The 24,183-nt window shown below is 37.1% G+C and overlaps 1 protein-coding gene across 3 annotated transcripts in view; it reads right to left on the bottom strand.

The window, feature by feature from the left end:
- Positions 1 to 19,883, bottom strand: part of LOC149074476 (5'-3' exonuclease PLD3-like) — a 139,414-nt gene extending 119,531 nt beyond the window's left edge. The window contains exons 1-2 of one of the 3 annotated variants that reach the window (XM_089246963.1): positions 19,737 to 19,883; positions 19,426 to 19,557 (exon numbers count right to left, since the gene is read on the bottom strand). In XM_089246963.1, coding sequence (XP_089103089.1) covers positions 19,426 to 19,458 — 33 coding nt within the window. In that variant the 5' untranslated portion in view covers positions 19,459 to 19,557; positions 19,737 to 19,883. Of the gene's footprint in view, positions 1 to 17,940; positions 18,063 to 18,319; positions 18,348 to 19,425; positions 19,558 to 19,736 lie in introns of those variants that run through there. The other 2 variants (XM_089246966.1, XM_089246964.1) reach the window with 2 other exon arrangements.
- Between the last annotated feature and the right edge of the window lie 4,300 nt (positions 19,884 to 24,183).

The following is a 24,183-nucleotide window of genomic DNA, read 5'->3' as shown; positions in this document are numbered from 1 at the left end:
TAATCGCCGATTGTTCCCCAAACTGCTAAAAATATGCAAGCATTAGATGGAAAAATCGCTAATAAGACAAAAATAAATGGGTCACATTTAGCGAAAATTCAAGGCTTTCTGCAGTAATAAATTTTTTTCTAATGGTGGTCAACATATTTTGGCAGCTTTAGGTACAATTGGTGCTTGCTTAGGTGACAATTAACAATCTCTCGTATTTACGATCCCACAATTTCGCGAATTCTTCTCGATGGAATATGTTCCACTATGCAATACGGATAATATATCCAAGGAGATGAGCATTCATTTGCCAATTACCAACTTCTAATCTAAAACCTAGATGGCAGCACTTATGAATAAATGACAAGTGGATTGTGGTGCTGAGTTTAAGAATCGTCTCGTGACAGTAAAACATTTGTCAGAATACGCATGCCTATAGCTATCAGAAAAGATTACTACTTTGGTTGGCGCCAGTAATCGGAATTAACGGATGTGTGGAAATTTGTATATAATAGGCATGCGTGTAGCTATCAAGAAAGATTGCTACTTCCAATTGGCGCCATTTCTTGTGGCGATTAATCACTTCGCTTACAAGCGATTGGCAAGAAATTCAGATGATCTCTGTGAAAAATCCGGATAAATATGATAGCCTTGTTCTTACGTAATGGCATGTTAGAAAAAGGAAGGAAAGAAAAAAAACAAATGAAAAAAAGGAAGCAGTATATTGCTCTCTCTCATCCGTAATACTTATAGATAAGAGAGAGTAGGTATGAAGTGTATTTCTCTTTTCACTCTCACCTACCTGTTCTCTTTCCCCTCTTATCCCCATGTATATAGTAGGACCTATTTAACCTTAGAGTAGAAGCTATAGTAGAAGCTTTTTACCTCCTCATCACGGAGGTAAAAAAAAACTACTTTTTTTTCATAGGGTTGCAACAAAGTTTCATGGTGATGAGGAGAGAGGAAAGAAAACAGAGACTTGTTTGAATTTATTCCAGTGGAGCTTGGACGCAATATTATGGCCTTGGTCGTAAAGTGGCTAATGGATGTGTGGAAATTGGTAATATTTTATTAGATCTGGCCCATGGCGTTCACTCATAGACATTGTTTATTTGCATTGCGGTACAGTCAGCCGCTGTAAAAATATTTACTACGAAGCGTTTATCAACGCTTCGTAGAATGAATAAAATGAAATATACAATTGCATATGCACTTGTACATTTGCATATAATCCGGGCTGTATTGATTACGAAAGCATTGGATATTTAACAACGCATGTAACAAATCGAAATATGAATTCTTGGCTCAAAATCGAAAAGGAAAACCCTACCAAATGAGCATTTGGTGCATAATTTGGCGCTAAGACGCCATTTAATTTGACGAAATTATCTTAGTAGTAGTGATTGGTGCGTGTTAACCAATCACTACTACTCGCTTTTTCAACTTTGAGACTTCGCATTCTAAACCATGTGTTACTGTGGCGAGACTCTCGTCTGAGTTTATGCGGCATTACGGGACACCCTGTATATGCGAAGACTGAGTGTGTAGGTAAAGTGTCCCGTAAACAACATTGCGACATTAATATCATCTGAAGAAAAAAGCTTTTCTTCGAGAAAAAGCCTTCGCGTTTATTATTATCCGCCTTTTATCGTAAAAGAAAGAAACTGTGTAAAAGATATGGCAAGTTATTTTTTATGAGTTTGGTACATGTAGTTGTTCGGCACGTTTTTCCTCTTTTTTTTAAGGTTGGAATGGCGTGTTTTGAAGACATTTTTCGTGACAGGGAATAGCACTCAGTAAAAGAAAGATATAAGCTTATATATGCGTCCATTTCACAAAGAGTGAGAGACATCCATTTGTTTTTACGCACGCACGACGGCTCGTGATTTATGTGGCTATACAGTGTTTATTCGTTGATCATGTCAAACATGTCGCATCTGTCATAAACTGCCATGGACTAAATGTCTAGAAAGAGAAACATTCCACTAAAATATCCTAAGGAAAAAATAACATCAAAATTTTTCTGTTAAAAAAAATTGGTTACTATACTTTTGGAAGACATTGTACTTGGAGTCATTTATAAGTGTGTTGTGCAGTTATTATGCGATAAATTTCAATCGGTGCCCCGAGATTTCAATGTCAGTGGTTATGAATGCCTCCAAAGCAATCATTTGGCAATCGCAGCTCCGTTTTCCGGATAAATATATCATTTATCCGCATCATAACAATCATATTCTTCGGTTTGACTGAGGAGACCATACGTTCCGTATTTCTCGGAACATATTCGTATTTCCACGGGATTTTGGCCATCTTGACTTTTTTTTTTAAATGTCCCGTTTTTCAAGTATTTTCAATGAACCAACTTGATTATTCTTTATTAAAATCAAGGATTAAAATTATCTTCTCAACTCATATGCATCATATATTATGATTATAAATAAAATATTCATCTCTCGCATATTTGTCATGTTGAACTTTATTTCGTAGAATACTACTGCAATATCCACTGCAATTTGGAGTAGTGCTTCGTTTTGGCTATTTTTCCAGTGATTTCAGCGATATTTGTCAACTTTGCGTACTTTTTTGCATCATTTTTGGTGACAATTGGATCGTATTTTTTGATGTAATAAATGTCTCGTAGATTTGGTTGATAAATGTGCCGTATTTTTCTTGAGGAAATATGTTCAGCCTACTCAATCGGAGCTCCGGACAAAATGTTCGAGGCTAAATTTTGCGCTTCGGATCTCATTAACTCCTTATGGATATACAATATTTTGATCATAAGTCGAGGCCTTAAGCCTTATATCCTTTAGTTTATGGCTATTTATGGAATAAAGATAATGGGTAGAAGTTTCTAGAACACGAAACGAATAAATAAGTATATGCCGTGGAGTTAAATTTATTTTCCCTTTTATACGCGAAGGAAGTTTCCAAACAATATGAGCAGATTGACCATATTTCGGACCCTAAAAAATACCGGAAAGTACAGGAAACCGCCAATTATCGCCAAAAATGACGCGAAATGTAAGTAAAGTTGCCAACTATTGCAGAAACCAATTTAAAAAACGCCAATGGTGGGAAACGAAACATTACCGCAAATTGCAGGGAATTAGGGAATTAAAATGAATTCCACGAAATAAAACGGTTAACATGGCAAATATGTGAAGGGAATATTCTTATTTACAGTTGTATTATCGTCACATAATTTATGAGTTGAAAAATGATTTCAATTCTTGTTTTCAATAACGAATAAAAATTCAAATAGGTTTCGTTGAAAATACGTAAAAAATTAGAAAATTCTTACAAAAAAGTCTGCTAAAATTACACGAAAATACATGAATGTCCCCGGAAATACGAGACGTATGGTCACCCCAAGTATGAGCGTGTATGCATATGAAATTACCATTCAATAAACATATTCATGTCTTAAATGTAAATAAATTAGAGGTTATATATAAGGAATCGATTTTCGAAGCATCCATTAAAAGAACCCATCTCGGAAATCTCACGTAAATTATTAACGAATATTAACGGTCATATACAAATACTGTATTATAGAAGGTAGGCGGAGGGAAGGGGATATATATCAATTTACGGGAAAAAATACAATTATTAATTACATTTTATCGAGAATTTGTTTCTATATTTGACGTCGTTAATCGAATATTACACGCGAAACTCCGATTCAATGCATTTTGGCGATGAAGTTTCTCATTACCGAAATAATGTCACCATAACCTTTCGGTCGTCTGACTGCATGCCCCTCCCCCCTTATATCGTGCAGCAGAGTCTCTAAGCTGGGACTTTTAGCGGGACCCCATTACAGATTTTTCACTGGCCCCTCCATAGTAAATTCATAGTGTGAGAAAAACAAAAATGATGAGAATAGTCCAGGGGCGTAGCCAGAAATTTCTTTCGGGGGGGGGGGGGGGAGACCACTTTCATTTCGGAGGGGGACCAAAGTGACAGAACAATGGATTTGGCCATCTTTTTCCCTTTTTTCGGTCATTTTCTCACATTTCGGGGGGGGGGGGACCAGACCCCTAAGTCCCCCCCCCTCGCTACGCCCTTGGAATAGTCCCTGTCAGCCCCAAGCGTGGATCCAGAGGGAGTTATGGGAACGATCGCTCTTCGCAAGAGCTGAATAATGTGGGGGAAAAATTTGTCTGTCCCGTAAAATACGATATGATCCGATGCACTTACACATAAGCTCCAACAGCCTGCATCCGCTCCATTCGTAGCTGAAGATGTCTACCTCAGTTTTATTAGCAGCTGAAAATATCTGCCTCAGCTTTATTAGTAGCTGAAGATGTCTGCCTAAGGCTCCATTTGCTGCTGAAGATGTCTACCTCTGTTTTATTAGCAAGGTGAGTGTTTGTTTGCCGATCTGAAGATATCTGTCTCGGCATTCGAAGATGAAGATATCTACCTCGGCATTCGAGAAGCTGAAGTTTTCTTTTTCTGTTGTATTCCCAGCTAAAAATGTCTATCTCCGCTGCATTGAATCTGAAGATGTCTGCCTCCGCTCCATTTGAAGCTGACTTGTACTACGGCTTCATTGGTAGCTGGAGGTGTCTACCTCTGTTTCATTAGCAGCCGAAGATGTCTACATCTGTTTCTTAGCAGCTGAAGATGTCTATCTCTGTTTCATTAGCAAGATGAGTGTTTGTTTGCCGATCTGAAGATATCTGCCTCGGCATTCGAAGCTGAAGATATCTACCTCGGCATTCGAGAAGCTGAAGTTTTCTTTCTCTGTTGTATTCCCAGCTAAAAATGTCTATCTCCGCTCCATTGAATCTGAAGATGTCTGCCTCGACTCCATTCGCAGCTGAAAATGCCTGCCTCCGTTCCATTCGTGACGCTGAAGATGTCTGCCTTCACTCAGACACGGATCTGAAGGGATAGGAACTACCACCCATTCTAAGAGCCGAATAATATACAGAAAATTTATTTGTCCCGTAAAATACGGGCGATCAAACGAGCTTACATGTGTGTGTGATTCGCCGCTCCCGTCACATCGTCCTGGATTCGCATCTGGTCAGCCCTGCCCTTGTAGGAGACATGTACTGGGGGCCCTAAACGATAACTTGTGCTGGAACTGTGATTTTCGAGAGCTAATAGCGCGACCATATGACCCGTATTCCAGTATATGTTTTACGAAGCATGCGTAAATTTTAATTCAATATATATGTCAATTTTAATTCATATATATATATATATATATATATATATATACTAAAGTCATTAATTAAAATTATTTACCCAACTTATTAATTATAGTATGATATGAGATCATAACTGAAAATATAAACATTCATCCACATATTTTTCAGGTTGAAAGTTTCTCATGAATTACATTTCAATCCATTGCGATTTGCAATAACACGTTATTTTCCGCCATTTGGCTATTTTTCCATTGATTTCAGTTATAACTGGCAGTTTTGCTCCCCTTCGGCACCCTTTTCGTTGACAATAGCGTTTTCTGCTATTTTCTCGTATATTTGTAATCCCAATTTCCCGTATTTTTCTCAAGGAAATATTGTCACCTGACCTGACCTGAATAAAACGTTTTTTGGCGGTTCCGCAGCACGTTCGTCGTTCTACCGCACTTAACAAGCGGGCCAATGGGGTGGCCTATAGAAATATTGTCAGCGTGAGAGTAAATATATAAGTTGGTTGTTTGGTGGTTTGGCTAGTTTGTAAAGGTAAAGTAAAGGTAAGCTGTTGAGACGGCCACAGTGTCAACTGTATCGTGTCGATAGATAGATGGCAGCACTTTCCGAACGGTGAGTGTCGGTTATTCAGCTAAGGTAGGGTTACCAGACGCGAGGCCCGGTGTGAAAATAATGACGGAGTCAGAGGCGTATTGGTCATTTCGGGGCTCTTTAGCCCCGAGTTTTACATTGGGAGAATGTTCTGCGGGAGAGGAGAATCGAAAATTAAGAATATATTAAAATCATGAAAATTCAGATTAAATGAAAGAAATAATTCCAGCACCCATGAAAATTCAGAATATATGCAAGAAATAATTACAGATTTGTTAATTCAGAATAAATGAAAAAGAAATACTTCCAGAAATTGATGGAAATTCCAAATTTCGAAATTGGTGAAAATGCAGAATCCAAAAATGATGAAAATGCAGAAAGTTCCAGAATTATTTTTTTCTATATAGATGAGAAAATGCAGAATTCCAGAATTGTGATGAAAAGAAATTATTATTCCTTCGGAAGTGCGGAACTTCCCAAAACGCGGTGCCCGGTGAGATAGCATCTTTCGCACACCCCTAAGGGCGGCTGTGACCAGACGTCCTTCTTTTTCATGTCATTTCAATCGTCCTTCTACGTTTTAGAAAATTCACCTTTTTGTCCTTTGCAGGTATGTTTCCAAAATTATTTTCCTGGAGAAATTTTTTGTCACCCTTATAAACATCTCTATCTGTTGTTTCCCCCCCCCCCCCCAACGCATTTTTACACGTTTTGACATAGCGACGTCAAAAATTCCAGCATACGAGAATTCAAGTATCCTCTAAGCAGAGCAGATGCTATTTTAACCACGGCTCAGTTTGCTAAGTCTTAAAAACAGCTCTGAAAGAACAAAACTGCAACATCCATTTCAAGAATACCATTGTTTGCTCGCCAACTGCTAATGCCGTGTACTTAAGTGGGTAAGGAGGAAGTGTTAACTCTTCCTTTCAGAAATAACGAAAATAGGATGCAAACAACACTCAATGCTAATTCCTATGGCAGAATCATATCTGTCAATAAAGCAACACTCCCGAAAGAAAAAGAAAGAAACCTTCTGAGAGTAAAATATATGGAAGGCTTCAGAAATGCACCAAAAACAAGGTTCTTAGCAAAAAAAAAACCCTCACCATGTTCCAGGTAAAGGCCGCAGAGCAATAAAATTGACCAGACGTTGGGAACAATTCAATGTAATTCATGAGAGACGGATCGTTACTTTTTTTCTGGGGTTTTTTTTCTTTTTAGCGCGGTTATGTTTTAGTTAGGAAAAATTTTATGGTGGCCGGTTTTTTTGTCAGTATAGTGATGCCGTCTGTTGTAAAATTATGAAGTGGCATTACAAAAGGTTCACGCAGGCGTCCTTCTTTCTCAGTTTTTGAATCTGGTAACTCTAAACCAAAGTATGCTACCATATATCTTCGAGAAAATTACAAAAAAATTGGGATTCCAAATACGGGAAATAGCCAGTTGTCGCCAAGAATGATAATAAATGTAAGCAAAGTTGCCAATTATTGCTAAAAAATTCAAGGAAAAATCGCAGTGAATTAAAATAAATTACACGCAAAGAAACCTCAACATTAGTAACCAAAAATGGCTAATTTTCTATAAATGTGGTCAGCGCCAAATTGGAGATTTTTTTCCCGTATTTGGGGTGATAACCTTCCGTATTTCCGTATTTCTCTGAAATAAATATGGCCAGCCCAGTTATGTTGGATGTTTTTTTTCATGAAATACATTTTAACACTTGTGCATATATATATATATATATATATATATATATATATAAGTGATTCTTATAAAATTTTCCCAATCCGCATTATAGCTGCCACATTGTAAATAAATGCTCACTGTCACTGCGGAATGTAAAATCAAGGCTCTATCCCACTAGCATTTTATAGTCACTAGCTACAATAACCGGCGCTGCTCGGGTTTTGTTCAATTACTGAGAGGATTGAAGAAGTGACAAATCATTATAAAGGAATCAACTGTAAGCATTAAATAGAAGAAGTAAATCGTTGTAAAAGCATATATGCATGTCTGAAACGCATTGTTTGAGAACCACGGTAAACATTCCGAAAGTGATTGTTGGGGCCCAGGAACCATTGTTGCCCGACGGTTTTTCGCTCATTTCGGGCATTTGCCCAGCTGTCACGAACTTTTAAAGTAGCCTATGGTTCAATCCCGGTCCTGTTTGGTATATGTGCAAAATTTAGCGACGATCGGTCTAAAATTGTAGATTTGTATAAAAAGAACATACATACATACTTTCAAATTTATATATAAGATAACGAAACGCATTGACTGCTGTTCCAACCGATGGCTGGAACAAGACAATGGTGACGCCACCCGCAGTGAAAGTGAAAGTTAGGAACCCGAGATATTTCGGGATGACCGAAATAAAGCAGATAAAATTTGACGAGATACCTCGGAATCGCGGCTGTAAGGGTAAATCCATTGCAATTCATAACAGCACTTGATTTCCCGCTGTCGGCATTTTTTTTTTCAGTGATTTTAGCGGTAACTGGCAGCTTTGCTTATGGAAGAGTAGATGAGTTTGCCTAGTAATACTCAAAAAAAAAAAATCGTCTACGAATAAGGCAAATACCAGGAAATACTGAAAAATTCCTAATGCATTTCAACACACAATGGGTGCCTTTCACACCCATTGTGTGTTGTAATAAAATTCATATCTGAGAGACCAGGGTTCGTGTCCCCGTGGGAGCAGTGATGAATTTTCTTCCTTGTAATCTTCATCTCCACAGATAACCAGTCTTTCAATGAATCTTGTATTAAAAATTCACGCGCTCTTCATTAAAAATACGGGAGAAAACGGGACACTTTTATGAAAAAAAAGTCGCAATGGTCAAAATCACGGGAAATACTGGAATGTCCCGGAAATACGGGCCATATCGTCACTCATCGGATGTCCGTAACCGTAATGATGAAAAGATATGATGAACAATTATGGACATTATTGCGTAATATCCATCGTTAATTAACGACCAAACATGTCCGAAAAGGGTAACCAAGTAACGACAGAAAAGTAAACTTCAACGAACAATTTCTTCGAAGTAGTGGATATTCTTTTAATGACCATGACCGAATAATAACCACGCCCTTTACTCGGAAGGTCATATCTGTTGTAATTATGTAATCTTTGTGTTTTGGTCTGTTTCTTGTAGGGTTACCTTTTTTTATTTTTGTGCGCGTCCAACTCGGCAACGTCAATTCAAGAAAAGGTTTTAAAGAAAGAATCAGAAATAAAACTGCATATTAATTAATTGAACGTAATTGTTTGTTTAGTTTATCGGGATCGTATTTTGGAAGAACGTTCCTTAATCCTGAAACTATATTATAAAATCGTGATAATTAAATACTTAAATTAATCATTCGGTGGGCATTTCGTAGAAGTTTTGGTCGTAGCTGAAAATGATTTTAGATCATGAGTGCAAAACCTGTGGCCAAAGGGTTCCGTGCTACCTTGGAAAGGTGTTCCTGATATACAGGGTGCCCTGTAAGTTCTAATTCGGCCTTCATATAATCAACCGCTCATTGTAGAAGTATGGTTCTAATCTAAAAAAAATACTCAAACTGTGTCGAGGAATAACCCTGAACTAGTTTCGAAAGTGAAAATACATTGTGTCATAAAATAAAAAACCTAAATTTTTATACGGTCCTCCTCGTCCTCCAACTTCAAATTAGAAAGCTGTAGTTCTGTCTTTTCTGGGGCCAACAAAAAAATGTTCCGCGTTTCTAAATCTAATATTCGTTGAGATATTTGAATTCGAAAATCGGAGAAAAAAGTTGGAAAAGAACAGCAAAGATGAGGGGAAAGGATCGTCGTCCGTCAGTTTATGCCGTTCTTTAAAAAAAGTGAATTTTGAATTCAAATATCTCAGCAATTATCGCACTTATGAACGCGGAATTTTTTTTTTGGCCTCAGAAGAGACAAGGCAACAACTTTTTAATTGAAAGTTAGATCGGAATTACACTATAAAAGTTTAGTAAAAGCTCTTTTATAAAACTTGAAAAATACATGAGAAAGAAAAGCAAATTTGAGAAAACACAAAAATCAAAATTGAAAATCACTAGACATACACGAAAAAAGCATTGGTAATAAAATAAAATAATGTACACCTCCATACAAGTGTGTGTTCCAAAGTAGTTTATGAAAAGAAATTAAAAAGTTACAAAAATCCTACCTTTTAAATTCAACTTCATCGGGGGTGTCACAAAATTAAAAGCCAAATGGCGTTAATTAAGATTCAAAAAAACGTGGGTGAAGTTTGAAACCCATAAAGGAAGACGGATAACCGTTGCCACTCAAGAAGTCACAAAAAGCGTTAAGAAAATCATTTACGTTATTGCATGTTTTTTAATTCTTGATAAGTTGTCCAAAGAGTATATTTTTCAGAATTCTAATACTAATATTAGAATTTAAATTAGATAGAAAATTAACTTTGAATTCTTTTCTTTTAACAAAAATTCCAATAAAAGCTATGCTACTAGACAAACAAATTTTAAGATCAAGGAAATCCGCAGAAAGGGGTTCATGATTGGCTCTTTTGAGTGTCAAGTCCGTAGGGACCGTAATATCACCACTTGATTAAACAAAATTTTCAAAATTAAAAATAATGAGATCATCGATATATCTAAAACCTATGATTTTGTGGTCAGCGAAAAAAATATTTGTTTCACAGAAATTTAAAAAAATATTCGCAAAAGCACTGGAAAAACAAGTGCCCATGGGTATACCCTTGATTTGTTTAAAGATTTCGATGATATATACTATGTGTGTGTGTGTGTGTGTGTGTGTGTGTGTGTGTGTGTGTGTGTGTATATATATATATATATACACACACACACACACACATAGTATATTATATATATCACCAACTCTGAAATGTTTCTTGTGATCATGTTTGATTTCGTGCTCGCATGGTAGTGATCGAAACCTGAGATTGATGTTCACCCGCTTTCAATTTACAATGAAGACAGTGGCGTAACTACGCCGGATAAACAAAGGCAATGCCGGGGCGGGGAACTAGATAAGTTTACTAGAGGTAGAAATATCAGCACCAACTTCCCCGGATGTTCTTTGCCTCAGGCCTCTGCAGTCGTGGTCCTGATATAACAATTAGCAATTTGCTTATCTGAGTCATATTGGTGTATATTGGTATCTGAGTTATATAATATATCATATTATCCATCCAACCATAAGTCATATTGGAGCTTTTCTGATGATGATGGTTATACAGTAGATCAGATTTCATGATTCGAGGAAGATTCGAGACACGTGGTCTATCGCAGAGTTATAGACAAGCGCAGATGGTCAAGTACATATATGCGTGCTTCATGTTATAATTTATTTTTCCTCTCTAGGAAAAATAAATTATAACGTGAAGTAAGTATATTCTCCTAGAGAGAGAAAATAAAAGTAAATGCAGAAAAACCTAAAAATATATAGACAAAAGAGAGAGAAATCGAAACACGTATGCCGGCACACTCAAAATGACACCGAAAATTTGATCAACTGGTTACCTTCCGCGAGGCTCAAATCAGTACCGTCCCTTGGTGGGGGAAATCTTTTTTTTACAAAATTCTCACAGACATTTGTGGGAAATAGAATTTTTATCCAATATTGAAAGTAAAGGATTTTGCTACGTGCACATTTGTGCCATCTTTCAGGTAAAGTGTCGAGTTCCAGCTCGAGATTACACAAGAGAATTCTTATAAGCATCCTCGACAGAGAAGACAACCATAAATGTTCTTTATGGGCATGGTATATTATTTTATCTGGTATATACGTATACTGTTTCTAGTTTTTGCAATTGTCTTTTTTATTAGGATTGCTGTAATTTTGAAGTATATGTCATCCATATTTGTTATGGACAACTTTTTCTCAGCCACCTCGTTGGGCATTTTGCCTGTTGTGGTGTTGTATTTGTATTTGTATAAGTGACATTCGCGGAGAACTGAAGAGGTGATATTCTGAAGTAGAAAAGTACAAAAGTAAGGTCAGGAGTATACGGTTGGTTGTGATGAAATTTCTCAGCCCATAATTTTAAGTTCCAACACACCTCTCACATTGTAGTCGCCTTAAATTGCTTTAACCGTTCAACGCCAATGTTCCATAAACGTACCATGATTTGACTTGCAAACGGTTTCCGGGTTATTAGGTCATGGTCTAGGAGATTTTCTTCCTCACGTTTCGCCCACATCTGTGGCAGGCATCATCTGAGGTTATTTGGACGTAAGTCTCCGCGGCAAGCGAGAAAGGCTTCCATGTGGGCGAAACGTGAGGAAGAAAATCTCCTAGACCATGGCCTAATAACCCGGAAACCGTTTGCAAGTCATTTAACGCCGGCCATGAAAGCCTCAGACAATATTTCAAAGTACCATGATTTCTCTCAAGCAATATCATTTAGAAGATTCATTCTTCATGGGAGTAGTCGGGAATCCAAGCAATATGGAGATATGGAGAGACTCCAGATGAAGTTGGGTATGATTGCATCATGAACTTATGAATAGAGCATGACTTTCAGCGGTGATGGGTTCGTGTTCACTCATGATGTCGCTTTCCGATGCAATTAGGATCGCCAAATTGAGTATTCTCATCGACGAACGACTGAGGTTTTCTGAACGCGGAGGTAAATAAAAGCAAATAGAATGGTCGGTTTCATTCTGAAAAAAAAAGTCTCTTCGTGCTCCTCTAAAGTCATTCTTCCGATTTTTTGGGGTTTAGTTCGCCCTGTTCTAGAATATGCTGTGCAGTTTCGGAGAGACTTGGATGAAGTGGGGGGGAGGGATGCAGAGAAAAGCTACATGCCTTCTTGTTTTCACACGGGGTTTGAGCTATGTGAGCGGTGGTTGGGAGAGAGATATGATAGAAGTGTTGACAAATTTTTAAGGGATGGGTAGGATGGACTACAAGCTAACTACACCGTCAATCGACTGCTTCGACAAGAGGACACCGGTACCGATTGGTAAGGGATAACTTCACAAAGGAAAACTTTATAAGAACATCTTCGCAGGGACTTTTTCCCTAACGGGGTTGCGAATAAATTGAATGACTTACCTCAGAGTGTTGTGAATTTTACGATTGAATGTTCCACAATTGGCATGTTTAAAAAAAACATACGATCTTTTTTTTTTCATTTTGGGATTAATCGAGAAGTTATCCATACTTACATAATACAGCCATAATTTTTTATGGTAACAGAGTATTATATTTTATCATAATTATACGTTTTTTTTCGCGAAAATTGCTGTTATTTTGAGTTTTAATATTTTAGATATATTTAACGTCCATATGTTTCAGAGCACGGTAGCCCAGGTCGATAAGATACTCGCCTAAAGTAACAAAGGATGTTTAGAGGTTTCGCGAGTTCGATACCCTGTGTTCGTCTGTCAGAAACTTTCCTGACACAGGGGTGCAACAGAGACGGCAACATGACCACAGAAAAAGATTTTCCGAGGATGATGTCACTTTCCGCTGTCCATACGAAGGTTTTTAACAGCTGGGTAATGCGAAGATATATTTTGGAATGAGGGCAAATTCTAATGCCCTTGCGGGGAAACGAACCCACGTCCTTTCACTTTTCGCATGAACGCCCTAGACCAGGGGTTTCCAACTGGTGTTCCGCGGAACCCTAGGGTTCCGTGAGACCTTTTTTGGGGTTCCACGGAATCAAAAATGACGGAACCCTGATTTTTTCTGAAAATTTTTTTGTTGCTGTTTCACCTGTTCACTCTCTCGGATGCTATGAGAGTCTTCCTCCAAAGATGCGTAACTTTCAAACTTTTTTATGCATTCTGTGCCCCCTCCCGTCTCTCTTCTTTCGGATGACCAATTAAGTTTCATGATGTCGGATTCTTATCGCTTTTCTGAATAGCAAATTATAAATAGCAATTATAAGACAGAAAAAAAGGAAAAGCTCCACTTTCTAACTTGAATGAGGTTATTTTTCCCATCCCACAGATTCTTTACCACAAATGGAACCTCGTTTATACGACGTTCAAGAGGCCACTTCAAAACGTTGTATATGGGTAAGAAAATCGTACAACTGGAACTTCGCTAAAAATGATACCCCGCCACATAGACCTTAAAGGAAATATCACAAAAATTCAATGGTTTTAATTGCATTTTGTTTGTTATATAATAATCAGAGAATAATTATACCCCCAACGTTACATTGTTCAAAATCATATTATAAATTACTTAAATAACTGTAATTCGCATTACATCACCTTTGCTTAAATCGTGAGTATTCTTATATTGATCTGAAGATTTGAAAGAAGAAAACCGTAATTTTTCGCTTTTTCAAGAAAGAAAAAAATTTGTTTTCTTTTCCATATTTATATAAAAGCAAAGTAGATAATGAATCGAATCTAGCTTTTCAAAAGTTGTCTAAAAGAACCGAAATACTGGACATTCTCAAACCATGCGTCGCGGCTCTCAGGGACATCGTCAACCTTTGTCAAGGGCTTCACGGCTAGCTGTCGTCTTGTTGATTGCTTGTTTAGTGCTTTGAAGGGGTATTTTTTTAGACTATATTCTGGGCAGGGTTGCAACTGGGAGGACGGGACTTGGGGTTCTAACTGGGGAGTCTCATGTCCCGGGCACCGGACCAGAGGCATCGCAAATTTTATTCTTTAGCCTCTCCTTCAATCTTAAAAGGGGTGCCAAAATGCGTGCTTGCCCCGGCTGACTAAGCATCGAGTAGCGGCCTTGATACCGTATCTCTGTCAATAATCAGTCAATTAGTCAATCATCAACGTTTAAGGCTTTTGAGTTGACGAAATGCAATGAAAAACTACTATATAACGACACATTTTTGTAATTCATAATAATTACATAGATTCAACTTAAGGAAATGATAATTTTCCAATCATCTGGAGTTCCAGTTGAAATAGAAACATCGAATAATTGATGTTTTTCCCACTCATAAATGTCCTGATGTCTCCATTTTTTGCTCCCGTCCTTATCTGTGAGGGACTCGAGTCATTTGAACCCCATGAGAAGAGCTCCAGAAAGGCATTGATATTGAACTGCATCTTTTTTCTCTTCCAGTTATTCTTTTTTTTTATGTTGAATGAAATGCGTAAAGACAATTTTCCACGAGTGACCATCATTATATGTGGGTGAGTTCACCGAAAATTTCCAGATTCCGCATCACAGCAACACATAATGGCTCTCAATTTCCAATCAGTGCTGGTCATGTAATATCAGGTGACAAACCTTTAGTATGTTCTAGAAAAAAAAAAAGCTACATGAGGTCAATTGCTAAAAACTGACCGTCCTTTCACTTCATGTTTTATGTTTTTGCTGAAGTTGGAATTTTTCACTCGTCTGAGACCATGATTTCAGTTTGCGTGGAAATCTGAATAATTTATATAATCTTCATATTTACTATAGCTGGTGTTGGTTTGGCGTACTGAACCGGGGGGGGGGGGGTTCCTTCTTTCTGTTCCTTTGACATTTCGTTCTATATTTCGGGTGAGAACGGTGTATGCCAAAATTCACACTCAACCGGGTGACTTTTTTCCTTTGTTCTGTGTATTTTGTTATTAATATTATTTATTTATCATATTAAAGACTATTTCATGAAACATTTTTTTACTACGTTCTTATTCTTTTGACAGCTTCTTGCATTTCGTGAATTATAATGGGAATACTTAAACGAGAAATCAGTGAAATTTTGTATTAGTTGTCATGATTGAAAAACCATGGGTATTTGTGGAATACTACTTACATAGCAGTGGAATATAGTAGCTTGGTCGATAAGATATTCCCGAACCGTGCCACAAGATGCTCAAAGATTTTGTGTGTTCGAAACCCTCTTTTGTTCTTGTGTTTTTTTCTGCTTTGAGAACTTACAAAACAGCGCCATGATGATCAAACAACAGATTGTTATTGAGGAAAGTCTGCACACCAAAGGTTTGGAGTACGAACCTCTCGGTGAGAAACATAGAAAAGCCGTTTGGAATCGGTTGTTAACTGTATAAGTAAGTCCTATTATATATGTATAAAATGAAGGTGGTAGGGAAAAAAAATTAAATGAGCATCATGTTTTCATTGCACTGGAACTACAAGTGTACAACTAAGATGACCAAAGGAAACAACAAAAAACGGACATTTCCATTGATGTTCGAGCCTATAGCTCATGTTAAAATAACGAATTCAAGATTTAAAAATTTCAAAGTGGTTTTTTTAGCAGGTTTGACAAAATTAACATTTTTACTAAAACGACGAAAGAGCCAAATATTATGATGAAAATAAATCTGTCCCTTAAAATGTGGGCCTTATGGTCACACTATGTGTAACACAAATATATATTTTTAGACACTTTTTATCTACTACAAGTTTCGATTCTTATTCTACAGAGTGAATGCGGACTTTTGGGACACCCTGTATATTGAAAAAATATTCAAAATTTGTGAAGAGTTCTGCAGAATAACCTCGTAATCATCAAGGGTTCCGCGAGAGCTTTCACGTTGGAAAATCCTGCCCTAGACCACTAGACTACAAAGCAATTGTGAGCTTCGGCCCACTTCATAATTTTTTTTAACCATTTTAATAAAGTAGGTTTTATTGCGATATTCAGCAGGTACAAAGTAAGAGCTATAGGGAAAAGTATTACATTGAGGAATCAACTTTACGAAATACCTAGGCATCAATGCTAGAATAAGAGACTTTTTAAGGAGGCGAGATATCTCGTCAATGTCTTTTAAAGGATTAACCACTGGAACTTTTTTTTAAGTACTCTCATAATATCTCATTCTTAATCAAAGTCACGCAAATCTCTTTCTGAGCTTCTCCGGATCATATTTTTTCCAGTATATAGGCGAAAAACAAAACGAAGGATTGAAATATTGCTTCTTGAACGCTATTGCGTTTACTATTGCTTTCTTACGTTATGTCAATACCGTAAGCAACATTTTCGGTTATTTCCAGAACTTGATGGGACTTCAATATGACTGAGTAGTAGTGAAGTTAAAGGCCAAAAATTAACCTGCACATCCAAGAATAGTCAGTTAGGGTAGGGATCGGCAATCAAATTTTACTGGAGAGCAACTTTTCCGTTTACCAGAGATCGACTCTGATGTTAACCCTCTAATATTTCGCCTTCCTATATTTTTTACTAGAAATTACTTTGCGTTTTGATTTTTATGTGTTTATAAATAATTTCCTGACTACAAAATGCAAATATCTTCACAATTAATGTTTCATAAATTTTTACTGTGAGTTTTTAAAAAAAAAATGGTCCTGCGATCGACCTAAATTAGGGGGGATCGCGATCTAATGACTAATTGCAATCGACGGGTTGTTGACCGCTGAATTAGAGTCGTGAGATATGAATCATTACAAATAGGTTAAATCCAAACAAAGTACTTAATTCAATTTGCTGGCAAAGCCAATGCTATGGGAATACCATCGACACTTTTCAAAATGCCCGCTATCAGCAGTGATGCGCAATTTGTATTGAACTGCTAGTTTTGAACATTCAACTTCTAGTGACATTTGATGGGTCAGTATCATACGAGTTTCTTAGTGTCGGCTCTTCATAACTTGGCAATGCTCAACAGCTTTCTAATTTGCATTTTTCTTCTACTTTGATTCATTGCAAAGAAATATTCGTTAACTTCCACATTTCGCCAACAAGGACGCTGAAATTGCTTCTAACCGATTGAGCATCATCAGGGCCGTAACAGGGTCACCCGGGGCAAGTGCGCATTTTGGCGCCCCCTTGTAATGTTGAAAGAGAGGTTTGAGAATAAAATTTGCTCCCCCCTTTGGTCCAGCGCCCGTTACACGAGACCCGCCTGCTCCGTCCTAGTTGCGGCCCTGTGCATGATCATTTTAGGGCAATTAAAAGGATTTTATACAAAACCACAACAATGAAAAACAATTATATCTGACCGTATAGACCCTTCAGTGTGAAACTTAGTGCCTGCAATTTTTCTTCGTATCTCCCAATATGGAGTGCAATGTTGTTTGAAAATGTCAATGGCAAAAATATTGGACTATTTCATTATTCGCCACGTCCTCTGATAATTGATAAACTGTTTCGAAACCCACTATGAAATGAAACATTATTGTGGTACTTCCATAGTAAATGCGAACATGTGAGGCGAATCTAGTAAACACAAGCGATGAAAATGAACAGTGAAAAAGAGGAATAAAATAAAGAGAATACATATAACTCACTCTTGAAAACAACATGCTCTTTTCAGACTCATAACTCGCTGTAGTGTTTCATGATAGTTGAATGATAATAGTCCCTGTCACTTAAATCAGAGCCTCGTTTGCGCGCGTATGTCAACTAGGAAGTCAGTCAGCACTCAAGCTGTTTCTGACCTTCACACTGGAGCTCATAATGAGCCTCATGTTTGGTAACAAACTCGGCAGAAAATACAAAAAAGAAGCAAAATAAGAAAAAGCTCTTATTTCGTAAGGAGCCACAGATATTAGACAGTCTGCTATTCGACAAAACGCTTTAAAAACGAAACGACTTACGGCACTCGTCCGTATAAAACGCCTAAACAATCGCAAAAGAACAAGGGCAAAAAAAAGAAAAGTTTCTTACTGTGGTAAATCTCCCAACCTCTAGAAATAACACATCAGCTGGGTAAAAAGAAACGCACAAGAACATAAAGAAGAGCAACTGCAGGGAGAACTCCTCCTGCACACAAGGTAAATAAATATATGAAGTTCCAGAAGGTAATAATAAACAATAACGAATGGAACAAAGTCTGTTTTCTTTTGGGAAAAACTCTTCTCATTTACTTATTTGTATTTCTCTCAACTACTGCTGCAACAACTACGATGTTTGTACATATCTCGCTTCCCCAATAGTTGAATACAACCAGACTTATCACAGCCATAACTCAATCAGCCTTACTAATCATGCTATGCGCCAAAAATGTTGTGAAGCCATGAAGAATCATAATCGAAATAAGTGGTTGCTACTGCTACAACTAGTTGCTTGTATGTGTCTATCTGCGCCTAAGTGGCGTGGTGGTAAGATGCTCGTCTACCACCGTGAAGGTTGCTGTCAGGGTCCCTGGTTCAAACCCGAGGGAGGATATAGATAAGATATTTTCCCTAACGAGCTTGAGGCGACCACCGATAGACAGCGCCTTTATTTCCAACCCATCTCATTAATGGTAGTATGTAGCGATATTGTCAGAGTTGGTGTAGTAGTATGTATCTATCTGTGTATGCGTCGTCAACAGTTGAATAAAACCAAAGACAGGCTACAACCATGACATGGGTTACAATATAATCAACCAGCCTTATTATCGCGATAAGTGACCGAAATACCATCAAGAAATGAAGGATCAGACAAAATTGAAGTAAATCAGTGCTACTGTTACTACGAGATATTTGTTCATCGAATCGTCAATAGGTGAACACAAAGACTAACTACATCCATGACTCCACTCAGCCGTGCTATGTGCAACACATAAGCTATGAAGAAGTCGGCACAATTGATTGATTGAGTTATTTACATGCTTGTTATAGTGAGCTTCCTTGATTCTATACAAGCAACATAATCCAAATAAATCAATTCCAGTTACAAAACGACTGATCCTGGTTATTTCAGGGAATGGAGAGAGAAATACACACATGCATTTAAAATCCATAAAGCAAAATTTTTCTCTAGCACATATCATAGTAATAAATTCTTACCTGTTTGTAAATCGAGGAAATACGTATTCCCATTAAATGTTTTTTGTTGCTCCGAATTCATGTAAAATACAATTAATACAGGCATCGAACGCTGGACAAAATCATGAAATATCTAGTTTCAGTGGAATCTTCCTGTTTGATTAGAAAAAAAAAGTCTTATATGAAACTTAAATTAAAATTTCTGGAAAAACTTAGATAGTAAAATAAGTTATCCAACCAGTTGATAAGCCCAAAAAGTTAAAATTTTCACATTGATGTCTCTGGCATAAGGGGGGGGGGGGCGATATAATAAATAAGAAATCAGTACTTACATTCAATACTCGTCAGTTTCGGAATCCTAATGTCATCATTGTTGTTTTTTCGCGTAAAATAGTTTCGGTAATTGTTGTGATTTGGGACTCGAGCCAAGAGACCACAACAAACAACTTCTCTCTCAAACAACATCGAACATCGAATGTGAAAACTTCCGTTTCAACGCGAGTCTGACGCATATATTTTCTCAGCGACACCAAATATATAACGGATGCTCTTGGAATAGATCATAACGGGTGTAAAAAAAACTAAACAAACAAACACATACGTTCGTTAGTTTGGCACGTGGTTTCTTTTTTTTCTTTTCTCCGGTTTTTCACTACATCACCACACGTGTACTTTCAAACTGAATCTCCAAACATCGAATGCCTCCTACTTTGGTTTCGGTGCCGAAAAACGGGAGAAAGAAAGAGAGAGGCATGATCTCTCTCCCGTCCAGCGATCATCAGCCCCCTCTCACTCTCTGTTCAACGACTATTATCGACCACTGTATATGTATCATATATCCGTATTCTTCTTATTCGTCATTGCTATTGGATTATATCCGGAAAAAAAAACGGTCCCGTTGGCTGAGGAATTCGACGAATTAATGGCACACAGGTAGGCGGGAATACCGAAACTCTTCAAATAGAAAAAAAAAAACCAACTCCACAGAACTACGTGACATCCATTTTAATCTGACCAAAATTCTTTTTGATACCACGAATCCACAATTATTATTGTTATTTATCACAGTTATATAATCTCCCGAGAGAGTTTAAGGTTAGATTTATATGCATAAGCACCAATTATTATCTTTTTTTTTATCTCCCGTTCTCCGGTTTGGCGTTGGTTGCTCCGGGAACGTGAATCCTTGGAATAACATATCCCGGTATAAAACCGAAAGGATATAGCGTGTAAAAACGTCGACGTATACGCCATTTTTTACTCTTTTTTTCTGTGGGTTATATTGCCTGTTTTGTCATCATCTATCCTATCCCATCTTCACCTTCATTATCCCCCGCGTGTGCGTGCGTGAGTGTTAGTGTTAACCTTATATTCTTGTTTTTTTTTCCCCCTTTTGCTACTTTTTTAATATTATTTTTATACTTTTTTCATCATTTTTATGTTTTCTGTGTTGACTGTAGAAGACTTTCTTTCGAAGACGTCTCTTTTTGAAAGAGATAGAAGGATACACCTCAATATATAGATCCGGGGCTGTGTAAAAAAGCATTAAAAATAAACTAAAATCTTTCGACACTAAAGAAAAATTTTTTCAGTCCTTATAACCCTGTTTCCTTATACTTTGTAGATTTTTTAGGATTTTAGTTGGGATTTTATTTCTAAATCACACAGTGCGCTGTAAAAGTTTATGCGCAACACTAATTTTGAGTTTTAAGGGGTGTCACGACCCTTGAAATAAAATTTTCAAAAATAACTTCAAAAAATATTTCATTTAATTGCAAATAAAATAATAAAAATTTCTTGTCAATCGGTTGGTTTGTTCTTTCATAATAAAAAAAAGAAATAATGCATTATATAGTGTATACTTATACGAGAAAAAATACTTTGAACGGGATTTTCTCAGACTGCACAGTTTTTGAGTTCATCCGTAAAATAAAAACCAGTGCACCAAAATTCTGAAATTTCGCAGAAATGTTTATTCTACATTTTTTAGTAAAATGAACCGCGAACTTGAATATCTGACTATTCGTTAGAATTTTATGAATATTTAAAATTTGAAAAATATATAAATTTTTAAAAAATCTAAATTCAACATATTTTTAAAAATACTTTCCATTAACCAATTGCTAAATCCGAGGTTTATTTTACTAACACATGTCGAATAAATATTTTTGCAAAATTTTAGAATTTTTGGGGCAATAGTTTTTTTTTTAATCTTATGGATGAGCTCAAAAACTGCAATCGGAGAAAATCACGTTCAAAGTGTTTTTTCTTGTATATGCGCTCGTTTACACTATAATTCATAATTGGCATTTGGACGGCCATATTGACATCGTATTTATTACCATCCTCCGCAAAGAACAGACAGACATTCAACATGATACTTACATAACATGAAAATTCAACGCAGTCGTTTATGATTGGTTTTGCATTTTTAACGAATACAAAATTTTGGAAGCGTAATTTGGAACCATTACTTGTGAGTTTCCCCGAAACCACCCCCGCGTGAAAGGATCATAACCATAACTTGCGTTAAGTGAGACAAAAACATGCGAAATTCTGTTTAAGGATGCCCAATTCGGACAAGACTCTCGAAGATACGCCAAAACAGGAGAGACAAAGACAGGAGCGTATTGAGAATCATTTTAAATTCATTAGTAAATTTGGTAACTGCTAAAAGAATCATCACTTTAAAGGCGATTATGCATAATACCCAACCGTCGTTGATAAACATGATAAATCGTACCAAATTCATCGCATTTGATAAATTTCAAGTATTTATCAAATTAACTTTAACGCTTGGGTAGTTGCATCATGTAAAAGTGATGTAATTTTTTTTAGAATATACCAAATATGTTCAGGTATTACGAATAATTGTCGTTGATGGGGAAAAAATTATCAAACTTACGGGAATGATCAGCAAATAAATCAGTTATCTTTGCATAATAACCGATTTATTACATTTCCTGTAAGGTGTATACTAAAATATTTTCAGCCTCTTGCCTCTTTAGTGACCTGTCCTTTTAGTGACGTAATAGGGATCTCAGCCAATGAGCGTAATTCCATGTTCAAATCCTATGTATAGGATGAAATAACGCGGCCCGGTGCGACACTAGAGATGCCTCGTTTAGATTGATTTAATTCAATAGAAATTTGAGACAAATGTCTTCATTCTCTCATGTGCGCGGATGATATGGTCATCTCTTTACTGATTTAATTCTTAATCTTCAGCGAAAAATTCCAGTTTTGGAGCAATTTTGTATTGACTTCAAATTAACTTTCAACGGACAGAAAACTAAAGTTATGGTTTCTAGAAACGGCGGTGGGCATAAGAATGGGGAAAACGGTATTATAAAGGTAGCCAGTTGAAAACTGTGGGGAATTACACCTACTTCGGATGAACTACTACCTTTACGGGTTTTTTTCGTCAACGAGATCGTTTCACATGGCTAAAACTCATTTTCTGGCGAAAGCCAAATCCGCGGTCAAAGTCAGTTGGCCTATATTCGTTCGTGCGAAACTTTTATCACTCACTAACCACAGCCTTCAAACTTTGTCATTCTCTCGTGATCTCAACACTTTTTTACGGGGCAGATTTTTGGTCTACTAATTACCAAAATGACTTGAAGTGGTTTTTACCCTATTTGCCAGGAAGCTTCTGATATTGCCAAAGCCAGTCCCTGGATACGTGATAAGGGTGGAGCTTGGGAAGCCTTCTTTGTCGGTCCAGTTGAAGAAGGCCATCCTGTCGATATACACAATATTCATAAAGTGGAAGTGAATGACAACAGATTGCCTAGACTTTGCCTCAATAAATACGTTTGGATGGATTTCAACTCTAATAATCCATATAACTGGTTATCTAATGTTTAGAGAATTTTGTGAGACTGGATTCAATTTTCTCAAGTTTATACACGATGCGACTGTCTTTAAACATTTTTTTTACTCCTATAATCTTAACACTGAAAGATCAGAGTTTCCAGTCCGATATGGCTAAAATACATGGCGCGGTTTCACTCCCACTCTACTACTACTAAACCATACGTGTACCACGTCCATATTCCTCTACGGAACCTCTAACGAATTGGTAGTGCATGTTAGAATGTATGTGTACGTGTAGTGAAACCTGACGTGAAGTTTGTTTCTGTGTAATGCTTTTTATGTGTAGTGCTGCCATCTGACACCAGTTTTTTCCTGACTATGAGTGAAGTGTAATGATTGAATAATTGTATCGTTGTAGTCCTGTTGCTCTCTGTGGCGAGACTTTTCAATGGGGAAATCGGCTCGCATTCGCGCCTCGAGGTTGGGAACCACAGGAAACCAATTTCAGCCGACCACCACTGCGGCGACGGTGGGGTTCGAACCCGGATCCTCGAGATGCGAGTCCGTCTCCACCTCCACCAGCGGCTACCTCCCACTCTACAAAAACATAAAAACAAATTCTGAAATCGAGCCTATCTCTTCTCAACAGGAATCCATATAAAACGATTGATAGTCCAACTGCGCTTTGGCTTCACACCATTTATTTTAATAAAAAATAAAATCGCAAATGTGGATTCAAATTTCACATTTTGCAACATGGGGGTAATTGAGATCTGGTCTTACATTTTGTTAAGGTGACAAGCTCATAACTCATATAGAGTGCATTTTCTGGTTCAGGTCTCCATCGACGATACAGTAACCTACCTTAATGACGCCACAATTAATTATAATAGTACCTTTCGTTTTTCCCGTGCCATTTGTAATTTTCGTACTTTGTTTGACTAATGCGCCATACACAAT

Source organism: Pholcus phalangioides, unplaced genomic scaffold (assembly GCF_987345545.1).
Source record: "Pholcus phalangioides strain wild (caught in Gottingen) unplaced genomic scaffold, Ppha-v1.0 ptg000017l_1, whole genome shotgun sequence".
Lineage (NCBI taxonomy): Eukaryota > Metazoa > Arthropoda > Arachnida > Araneae > Pholcidae > Pholcus > Pholcus phalangioides.
The sequence above is the reverse complement of the archived record's forward strand: the minus strand, read 5'-3'. Positions and strand labels throughout refer to the sequence as shown.